Source organism: Wyeomyia smithii, chromosome 3 (genome assembly GCF_029784165.1).
Source record: "Wyeomyia smithii strain HCP4-BCI-WySm-NY-G18 chromosome 3, ASM2978416v1, whole genome shotgun sequence".
NCBI lineage: Eukaryota > Metazoa > Arthropoda > Insecta > Diptera > Culicidae > Wyeomyia > Wyeomyia smithii.
In genome coordinates this window covers 231,065,211-231,076,635 of record NC_073696.1, presented here as the reverse complement: position 1 = coordinate 231,076,635, position 11,425 = coordinate 231,065,211, and the positions used below count along the sequence as shown (strand labels likewise).

The 11,425-nt window shown below is 39.1% G+C and overlaps 2 protein-coding genes across 2 annotated transcripts; one reads left to right on the top strand and one right to left on the bottom strand.

Moving 5' to 3' along the window:
- The first annotated feature begins 7,461 nt into the window (after positions 1-7,461).
- Positions 7,462-8,940, top strand: LOC129729890 (geranylgeranyl transferase type-2 subunit beta). Its single transcript, XM_055688765.1, has 4 exons — positions 7,462-7,634; positions 7,704-7,808; positions 7,871-8,230; positions 8,282-8,940. The coding sequence occupies exons 1-4, from the start codon at positions 7,632-7,634 to the stop codon at positions 8,810-8,812; spliced, it is 999 nt and encodes a 332-aa protein (XP_055544740.1). The 5' UTR covers positions 7,462-7,631; the 3' UTR covers positions 8,813-8,940.
- On the bottom strand, positions 8,836-10,142 carry LOC129729893 (transmembrane protein 256 homolog). The gene is made up of 3 exons (XM_055688770.1): positions 10,005-10,142; positions 9,156-9,449; positions 8,836-9,097 (listed from the first exon to the last, which is right to left on the bottom strand). The coding sequence occupies exons 1-3, from the start codon at positions 10,083-10,085 to the stop codon at positions 8,954-8,956; spliced, it is 519 nt and encodes a 172-aa protein (XP_055544745.1). The 5' UTR covers positions 10,086-10,142; the 3' UTR covers positions 8,836-8,953.
- Between the last annotated feature and the right edge of the window lie 1,283 nt (positions 10,143-11,425).

Sequence of the window (11,425 nt, the reverse complement as noted above, 5' to 3'; positions counted from 1 at the left end):
CTTAACTACAGTCCATCCATGAATGCATAAGAGTCACACTGCCAGAAAAAAGTAAAAGCATTAATTCATTTTATCTAATAGGTAACGAAGTATCATGTGAGACTGTAATGCATTCATGGCTACAGACAAGAAAAGAGCTTGCACTATGTGGTCTGGTCCACGTGTGAGAAAAACTCTTTAGTGTTAATTGATATTGTTAAGAAACATCCTCACATAGGAGATTGCCGAGATCAGAGTAGGAAAGACTACAACATAGGTATCTGACTCTCATCATCTCCCTTAGCTCCCATCCGCCACCCAGGAGCACGCACCCTTGGGCTGTCAAAACTCTCATACAATAGTTTTGTGGCTCCATCTTAGGATTCCGTAAAGCTATAAGAACCCGAGATAGGAGCTCAACCATCAAGCCCAGGGCTCATCGGGGGGGCTGAGATATTGGCACTTTTATTGGATTGGAAAACTAAGCTTTTTCACAAATATGTCGAACTTTTTTATTCTGGGAGATAAAAAAAAAACAATATTTAGAAATATATTATATATTTCACTCTCACGCTTACTTCACTTTTTTAGACATATTCCCGATTTCACCTAAAGTGAGGTGGCAAAAATTAGCTCCGTGAAATAAGATTGACATTGAAGTGAAAACTAGAATAGAGTTCTCCAGGCGCGTTTGTATTAGTGCGATGTATTCGATTTTTCTTTGTTTGCTGTAAGAAAATTTTGTCACCCGTGAGAACTGTCGTCTAAAAGTGAGAATAAAAAACTACCGAGTATGATTCACACTCTCACAAATTTCAATATACAGTGTAAAGCGGGCCGTGTCGTAGTGTTCGTAAGTTTTCGCTTGAAAAACTCTATCCAGCTTTTTACGTACCATAATGGCGGTCGCTATAATGCGTGTTCGTAATATGCGAACCTCTCTGCTGTGATTTCTGAAAAATTGGCAACACAAATGTTGCCAGAAATATTTTTCTTTTGATAAATTGTATGAAGACTTCAAACTGACGTAAGCAGAGTTGTCAAAAGAGTGGTTAATTTATTACGAACTTCGCATTATAGCGTCCGCCATTATGGCGCGTAAAAAGCTGGATAGGAAATAAGTTTCCCAGCTGGGACTTACGAAATTTTTGAACTGCGGTCAATGTAGGCTGGCCAGATTTTCTCGGGATAAAAACGGGACAAATGGGTTCAAAACACGGGACACATGATAAAATTGATTATCAAAAATTTTCACCAACCAAAGCATGCAAAAAATTATTCATTGCTTCGATAAACTTACCCGATCCTGAAGAGTGTGATTTTTTTGCTATGAGTTGCTGAGATTTCTCTCATAATGATGAGATTTTGAATAAAGGTATGTTTAGACTATCTGATTTTTTCATCTGATTCGAGCTGATTGCTCGAAAATATATCGAATGCAATGTTGGTTTACGTTTACACCTATTCGATATTGTGATTCGACATGCCGTTCGATATGTCGAATGGAATAGAAACGTTCCTGTTTTTCGTTCGACTTCAGGAACATAGCAACCTTTGAATTTGTTTCAGTTTTTTGTTTTGGCTTGCAATAACAAACATCATTTTCGTTTTTCGTGTCCTGGCCAATATTCAAATGGAGGAAAAAATTCATTTGGCAGTTCTTCCTTTTAACTTGTGCAAGCAGTGTGAACACTTCCATACACACGGGTTCGACAAAGTATGACGAACGGTAAATCGAGCAGACTTCCGATTTCTGCCGTAGTCAAAATCAGACCGACATGTCTAATAGTCTAAACGTACCTTAACAATTATCATGGTCTCAACTTTCAAACGCGACTTTTCCGTCAGTTCACGAAAGGGGATGTCCTTCCAGCGGTGCGATACTGTCAGGAAGGCACAAAAAGTACTCAGTAATATTAAAAAAATCCTGGCTGCTTAGAAACTCATTTTCCATCTAAGAAAATTTCAATGCAAAGCTCTATTTAAGATTTTTTCAAGGAGTATCCGAAAACGGTACAAAATGGCAAAAAGACGGGACGGTTAAAAATAGTCGAAAAAACCTAAATTATCCACCTAGCGGTCAGACTCAGCCTTTCTCCTTCAAACTTCATTTTTTTAAACAGCATATCAAATTGTTATACAAAACTACAAAACTTTTGAACAGCATATCAAATTGTTATGAAGTTCGTTATTTGTAAGTTTAGGGGAGCTGCGTAGCCGCAAGGTTACAGAGTCCACTTTGTCAAGCGGATGGTCGTGGGTTCGAATCTTAGTAGAACCAGGCCACCAGTTACCCTTCCTTTACGTTGAAATCTACAATATCTTTGCGTGACTTCCTCTTTAAAAAAATAAGTCCCTCTTATCAATAAAACTGGCCAGAAGGACGCACGACGGAACTTCTCCAGGGAATTATAACTGGTGATATTTGGCAAGTGGAACGAGTATCGGTATAGTAGAACAGTAAGCGTGTAAGGAAGAGTATCACATTACACAAAAGCACTGATGAACAATAATAATAAGCATGCCACTTCTCAATAGCGGTATTGCTATTAACAGAAGTGCGGGATACAGCAGACACCCGGGCATATCTCGCAATAGATCTACGGTTCTGGTCGCAATGAGGAAGTCCATACAGAAAAAAATGTAAGTTTGAGAGATGACTCTTTTGTATGACACTAGTTATGTTCAAATAAGTCGTGTAATACTTGAGATAATAGACTTTCGTTGTTTTACAAATTAAAACATGACGATTGCTTAAGTTTGATTACAATCAAATGAAAAGGTAACGTATAGGGCAGCCAAACTTTGAAACCACGTGTTCAATCATAATTCATCAGTTAACCCTTAACTAGCCCGTTCATCTGATATCAATATTTATCAATTCGGTTGTGTAGTTTCCGAGATAATGAAGTTTAGTGATTTTCACATTTCGATACATTACAGACGAAGTTACAGTCTGATTACAGCAAAATTCAATAGGGTGTTATGAGGCAGCTAGACCTTTCATTTGATACTAATTCTGTGGAAATCGGGTCAACCATCTCTGAGAAAAGTGAGTGAGTCCAAGTTGTTATCGGAATATGTTTCTTTTCATAGCTGGGTATCACATTTTTAAACATAACAGGCAACGTAATAATCCGTTTGTAGAAAAAAAAGCATTAGGGTCTTATGAGGCAACTAGGCCTTCCATATGACACTGATTTTATGGTAATCGGTTCAGCCATCTCTGAGAAACACAAGTGAGATTGAATAGTCTCCAGAACACGTTTATTTCCATAACTTCTGAACCACATGTTCAATCCTCATAAAATTCAAAAGTTAAGGGTTTTTTAGGTTGATTTGAAATCAATTTAGTTCAAATCGGTTGTGTAGTTTCTGAGATATTGAAGTTTCGTGGTTTAAACTAGAAATCAGATTACAATAAAATTCAATAGGGTCTTATGGGGCAACTAGACCTTTCATTTGCAACTAATTTCATTGAAATCGGTTCGGTCAGACCATCTCTGAGAAAAGTGAGTGCGAAAAAAACATACACACGTAAACACCCACACACAAACATATACACCTATACATGCTTATATGCAGAAATTGCTCGATTCGTCGAACTGAGTCGAGTAGTATATGACATTCAGCCATCTGGATCACTTTTCTACCTTTTAATTAGCAAGTGATCGTTAGGAGAAAGTCAACATGTTTACTTTCATTAAGTGATTTCACATTTTTATGAACAACGGACAAAGTTACAATCCGATTGCAATGAAATTCAAGAGCAACCTATGGGGCAACTAGACCTTTCATTTGACACTAAATTTGTGAAAATCGGTTCAGCCATCTCTGAGAAAAATGAGTGAGTTTATAAAACCTCAGAATAACTTTTCTTTACATAACTTTTGAACCATATGTTCAATCATAACGAAATTCAAAAGTTAAGGGTTCTGGAGACAGCCCGATCATTTGAAATCAGTTTTATTGAAATCGGTTGTGTGGTTTCTGAGATATTGATGTTTCGTGATTTTTACATTTTGATACATAACCTCTAAACTAAAAACCCGATTACAATGAAATTCAATAGCAACCTCTGGCGCAACTAGACCTTTCATTTGCAATTAATTTTATGAAAATCGGTCCAGCCATCTCTGAGCAAAGTGAGTGAGAAAAAAAAGTTGCACATACACACACACACATACACACATACATACATACTTACAGAAAATGCTCAGTTCGTCGAAAGGGGTCGAGTGGTATATGACATTCGGCCATTGGAACCATTTTTATACCTTTGGTTTTTCCAGTGATTGCTATACCTTTCTAGGAGAAAGGCAAAACGGTACGTCTGGTCAGCCTATCAATGGAATGTAAGAAAAAAAATTGACCTTTGGATTTCGTTTAGCGGAAGGGCTCGAACGTTTCGTGTTATACAAAAATCGAGGGGCAAGACAGCTTTTATCGAGTTTCTCTTTTGCTCAGGAGTTGCTCTAATTTACGCAATATTACTTCAAAATTGTCAGAGGATTCACATCTTTGATTACCTTGAAAACAAGAAAAATATATGAACGGTGGGATCGAGCAACTTTTGTGTGGGTTCGACGTCTTGGATAAGGTGGGTCAATTTGATAGAGACAAATTAACTTGTTGCTGAAAATATTTTATTGTTCAATGGCGTTTCACGATCCTAGTTGGAGCCGATAAGTTCCGGTTTTAACTGTAATGTTTAATTTTTCATAGTAAAGCATAAGCCAAGATGCACATTGCGATGGGAAAAGAAAAATTTCCCATCATAGACACATAGACACAAAAGTTCACATCAATGGACAACGTAATCCTAATTCCCTAACAAACAAAAATCACAGGAGGGTTGTGTGCAAAGCCACGACCGCAAGGTTGAAGTAGAATACTTTTACAAGAAAGATAACCCGGCTGCTTGCGTGTCAGTCATTTTTTCTTGCAAATAAATGTTGACCGCTCATTGGCAGTATTGAAAATTCTGTGCAAATGAAGTTGAAGTACTACTCAATTTCAGTTTGCACATATAAATACGACCTCACTGAACAGGAAAAGAACAAACTCTTTGCGGCGCAAACAAGTTTCAACAGTCAGAGTATATGTACATGTGAATTCAAATTAAGATAATTAACTTTTGGTTAAAGCTCAGAACGAGAAAATATAAAATCTTCAATTCATTTGTTTGGTTGTCCTAAAAATGACAGTGTGTTGTTGAATTTAAAATGGATATGACGCTGATTGCATCTCTGTGTTACGCCGATAGCAGGAGTTATGGTGAACTTGCGTATGACGAAGGCATCGTATTACCTGTTCTATTGAATGGGAGCAAGAGGAAAATTGTAAAATTTTGTAAACATTTAACTCAAACAATATTACCAAATTGTAGTCAGGCATTTTGATAACAAAGTTGAAGGCTGTTTTCATACTGAAAATCAGACAGCCAGCAGAAGTTTTGATTGCCAAAATCCAGAATGCTGAACAGCCGTAAAGAGAGTTGTTTATTTACCTACGGCAAGCTTCCCGCCCATCGCTCGCGTGCAGAGGCCTAACTGTCTTTGTGAACGCGTTCTAACAGAGCAGTTTGTTATTCAAAGTCGGTTATGCTGATCGCAGCCTTTGCGCTGCCCCTACAGTGGGGGGTTAACTCAATAAAGTAAAAATTAGACAACTACAACAGAATTTGATTGCATCCCGCACAGAATGCCTGCTTGTGTTAATGCCAGAAAATTTTTAACCTTCAATTACTTGTTTATTTGCCTTGAAAAAGGTATTTTGTGGTTCAAAATCGGTTGCTGATCGCAACCTTCAGGCTGCCCTAACAGTGCGGGAATTAAGATACACGCACAACATGCACTGTGGAAGCTATTTCACATTCAGTAAATTAGACGGGTGCGACAGATTTTAATTGCTAGGATCCAACACAGAATACTTGCTCGCGTTGTCAAAAATTATTAACTTTCAATGACTTGTTTATTTGCCTTGAAAAAGGCATTTTGATGTTCAAAATTGGATTTTCTGATGGCAATCTTCATGCTGCCCCAACACGGGGGGAATAATGGCAGTCTGGCGACACACGTTGAGAAGAACCGCGCTGCTCCCGAGAAGTGGTGACCAACCACAGGGCAAGTAGTTTGTTTAATTTGAATGCAGCCACAGGCGCAACCCGCTGCTATTGTCTGTTACTGCTGCTGCTGCTACTGCTGTCAACGTAGTGGATAGTCCATCCAGCTCACCTTCCGACTAATGAATGTAGCTAGTTTTCGCAGAAACACTCTTTTATAGCCGAAGGGTGCTACGAAATAGGCCACGCCTTTCAGTTCAGTTTTTCCATTCTCTAATGTACTTCAGACGAATTATTCCACAATTCGCATATGATTTTTGTATCCATCGAATAAACACCGATGGTGCTCTCACACACACGCAACAGTTTTAACCCGTATCTTATTACGATTTGTAACATCAAGCGATTACGTTTGCTCGCTGTTGCGTGCTGCATCATGTTGCAACTTGGCAGCTGGGAGACGACGAAATTGTGTTCATGCTGATTGATTGAATCGACTTCATATTAGCTCTGCATAGTCGAACTGTCTTTGTGAATGCGGTCTAACAGGGCAGTTTGTTATTCAAAGTCGGTTATGCTGATCACAGCCTTTGCGCTGCCCCTACAGTGGGGGGTTAACACAAATAAAGTAAAAATTAGACAACTACAACAGAGTTTGATTGCATCCCGCACAGAATGTCTGCTTGTGTTGATGCCAGAAAATTATTAACCTTCAATGTTTTGTTTATACATTGAATAAACAACACGGGGGGAATAATGGCAGTCTGGCGACACACGCTGAGAAAAACCGCGCTGCTCCTGAGACGTGGTGACCAACCACAGGGCTAGTGCTGCTGCTAAGGTAGGACGACTGCTGTTGTCGATGTCTAGAACTATTATGAGCGGCTTCGATTGAAACAGGCTCTTATATAGGCCAAATAGCATGTTTTCAATTGCAAGGTATATGATTCTGTCGACCGGGCTTGGGAAGCAATCATATAACGACCAATCAGAGGTTGAATTTTTCGTTTTGACAAGGCTTACTGTTTTCAATAGTACAAGAGTGTGAATAATAAAATTACAATTATCTTATTTTGGGAAGAATCTTAGAAGATTTTCCAATCTATTGCTGCAAGAACGAAGAAATTTCATCGAATACTAACCGATTTATTAGCATTTGAAATTGGACATATTTTTCACTTTTTTCGGTTTTAGATTTTCATTTCACACCCCTATGTAGCCGAACTTCCTGAGAAGTATTCTACTTCAAAATCATAGACACAAGAGTTACTCAGATTCGCTCTTTACTTTTTAGGTTTTCTCCAGTTAAACTCGGAAAAACTCAAATTTACTCACTGTCTAGCCCCTGGATAGAGCGTTAACAAAATAATCGATACTTTAATACCATCTATGGTATCGCTATAAGTATCGCCCATTCGTACTATAAAGTGTCTGATTAATTTGACTTATGTTTTGTTTCGACGGTCATTTCAATAAAATTGTTTTATCAATATTTCATTTTCGCCATTGGCGTGAGATCTTCGATAGATTTTTCTAACAAAAGTAGAACAGTGTTTTAGGAAAGTAGTAACCAAAAATAGGAAATAGTATGGTCAGTCGAACTACCTATTTGGATAAGTGAGAGAATGGTAAGAGTAAATTGAATGTCTGATATTTGCAGGCATTTGTAACCAACGATGTATCCATCAGCGATGAACCCCGGGAACTGCTATTCGACAAACACGTAGAATACATTGCCAATCATGGGAACAATAAAAATGACTACGTTAGTACTCACAGTGCTTTTAAATATCTTAGCCTTCCAAGAATAACATAATTTCATTACAGGAGTATTGCATGACCGAATTTCTGCGTATGTCCGGGATCTATTGGGGCGTAACTGGGCTTGATCTGATGCACAAGCTTGAACGACTTGATAAGCAGGAGATACTGGAATTTATACGAAAATGTCAATGTCCACTAAGCGGCGGAATCGCCGCTTGTGAGGGTCATGATCCTCATATACTGTATACTCTCAGCGCGATACAGATCCTATGCATTTATGATTGTTTGGAGGAAATAGATACGGAAGCGGTAGCGCGATACGTCGGCTCATTACAGCAGTTGGACGGTAGCTTCTTCGGGGACAAATGGGGTGAAGTGGACACTAGATTTTCCTTTTGTGCCGTCGCTATCCTCAGCTTGATTGTAGGTTTTTGGGTAGTTTGCTAACGTTTCATTGAAGTTTTTTTTTTGCAGAACAAAATGAACGTGATCGATTTGGAGAAAGCTGTCAACTTTGTCATGTCCTGTTGTAACTCCGACGGGGGCTTCGGTTCGAAGCCCAGTGCCGAAAGTCACGCCGGTCTGATCTACTGCTGTGTGGGATTTTTGTCCATCACCGACCAGCTGCACAGGCTGGATTGTGAAAAGCTAGCCTGGTGGCTCTGTGAACGACAGCTTCCCAGCGGAGGACTCAACGGAAGACCTGAAAAGCTGCCGGATGTGTGCTATTCCTGGTGGGTGCTGGCATCGTTAACCATCATGGGACGGCTTCACTGGATCAGCTCGGAGAAGTTGGAAAAATTTATCCTCTCCTGTCAGGATGCGGAAACGGGAGGCTTTTCGGATCGCACGGGTAATATGCCGGACATTTTCCATACGCTGTTCGGTCTCGGAGCGCTGTCCCTGCTGGGTGACAGTCGGTTGCGCAAAGTAAATCCTACCTTCTGCATGCCGCAGTATGTTATCGATCGGTGCAACGTTGATCCGAAGGTTATCGTTTCTTAATACCGCGAGGAGAAACATACGTATTTCATTTTACTGTTTTTGTTTTGTTTTGACACTAACACATATATTTAACTTGTTTTTGCGTAGTTATATTCAACTACTGTGAAGCCATGAGTAAAAACAGAAAAGCAGTTCAATGATTTAGAGTATGAAGGAAAGCCATCCAAAAATCAGAAGGAATCCCCCTACCGGGGTGAATTTTCCGACCTGACGATCGTTTGTGAACGATATATAATAGCATGTTCCGCAAAACAACACCATGCCAGAAGTAATCAGTATTGTGGTCTATAAACAAAACATTTTTGTATCATGGTGCTTAATATTAGTTATGTACAAATTTTACCAAATACGGTTTTCTGGCCAGTGGAGCAGCTAGAAGCGCTAGCGAGTGCATGAAATGGTATCGGTTTGTCATTTCAAATATGGTTTTCGGATCACGCTCCTTGTCATCACCGATGCGGAAATGATGATGCGCTCCATACGCTCCCAGCATAACCGCTGTGGCGCCGCTCAAACCGGCTATCTTGAGGATATGCCGATTAGATCCAAGTAGCTTCCACATTGGAGGAAGGGTTTCCGCAACGACCTTCGTGGTTTGACTAGCGGCCTGTTGGGTGATGGCGGCTGTCTTCGATTTCTGTTGACGGTTGAGGAATGAAATGTAGAATGAATTTTGCTTTGATTCGTAAGTACGTAATCTATCGAACGTTAGCGATAAGCGCTAAGCTATAAAAAGATATTATGTCGAGCCTTTGATAGGTTCATTATTTCTATGTTTAAAAATGGATTATTGTTTACAGTTACATTTTCGACTGATGGGAGACTGACAGTAATGAGTATAAAAAAACTGGTAAAATGCAAGAAAAGTCTAATCTGAACGACTTGAATAGAATATGTAACATGCTTTTTTTTGCCAAGACGATCCTTATGATAGCGTTAACATGGTGCTATGCTCATCTAGTAAGAATCCTAATTTATTTTTGTTGTTGATTGTAGGAACATTATCCAGTTTAGCTAAATTTGATGTAACTTCGTAAAACTTTTCGAAAAAGTAGAAATATGTGAATATGCGGACAAATTGTTATCAATTGTTTATTTGTAGAACAAAATTGGTTTCAGCTTCAACAATTGAACTAACTTATAAAAGCAAACTAGTTCTGTACATTTGAAGGGCAAAACTAACAATACTTACACTCGAAGACAAAAAGCCCCAGACACCGCTGGCGACGGGATTATTGAACAGCAAATAATTCGTGGCGTCACGCACTCCCATATTTGATAAAAGGATGCTGTTTTCGAGAAAACTTTTGATATTACAATATCACTGTCTCTACCGCTTGCAAACAGCGTTGCCAGGTCATTTTTTTTTAAAATCTGGAAAAGGCAAAAAAAAATCTGGAAAAAATCTGGAAGTCATTTCGTGGGGTGAAATCATCCCATCATCTCCTGGCTCATGTTTTTGAATTTTTTGAGAATAGTTCGCAGACGAGCATGTTGGTTAAAAGTAGAAACAGCAGACAATTAGAATAAAGTACTATAAATAAGGTTGTGGTCCCCGTGGTTCTGTGGTTAGCGATGACGGTCGGTTAGCTCTCCCACACGGTTGTGATATCGGGTTCGATTCCCGATCGAGTCGAGGATCTTTTCGAGCTGGAAATTTTCTCGACTCAGCACTGGGGCACGGTGTATCGTTGTACTTATCCTACACATGCAAAATGTGCCAAAAACAATATCGATAACGAATTCTCTCAACTAATCTAGTTGATCGAGACCGCTATAAGCCCCAAGGCTAAGCGTGCGATATTGTTTTTACTATAAATAAGGTTACTAAGTTTAGTGTAATTTTTGATGCCTTTGTATGAGTACATAGTATAACTGTTGTTTACAGTCGTTTAATTTTTGAAACAAAATAATACCAACTGAAACGTTACCGTTCGCCACCTTCACCGCAAAATGTGATAACAGAGGATCAGCTAATGACAACATCATCTGACAAATTGTTCTGGAATGCTCATTTTCCTCCGACACTGCACTCTGCGAAACGCAAGTCGCAACCACATGAGCTGTGCGTATAGGAGTGTGAGTATTAAGCTTGAAAGTACAGTGGTTATATTGATTTATCGACAGATACCTAGCGTGTGAACATTATTATTCATCACATAGCAAGTGTGCGCGATGGTTAAAATATAACAGTGACGCTGTCTATACATATAACCAGGGGGCTCTTGTGGCTGTCAAACTCCATACATTTTCCATCTACCACTCATTGATTCTGGTACTAGCGTTTCTGGTACCCACTTTTTGGTTGGTTTGCCCTAAAACAAGTGAAATAGAGTAAACGTCCCATTTTTTCGGTAGACTTATTCTCGAGTAAATGTCGTTTTACATGAAAAAAAAAACAAGAGCTCAACATTTGTTTTCAGTACAATGTGCACTTTCAATGAATAAGATAAGTTTTGTAAGTATTTGAAATGAAATACTACCGCCGTGATGAATTTATGATTGGTAAGCAAAATGTTGACGTTTATAGGCCCCTGCATATAACATGTACAGTATAGAAGAGGCGTGTGCAATATTCAACTACTAGCTGCGGGAAAGGTAAACAAAGGTTCA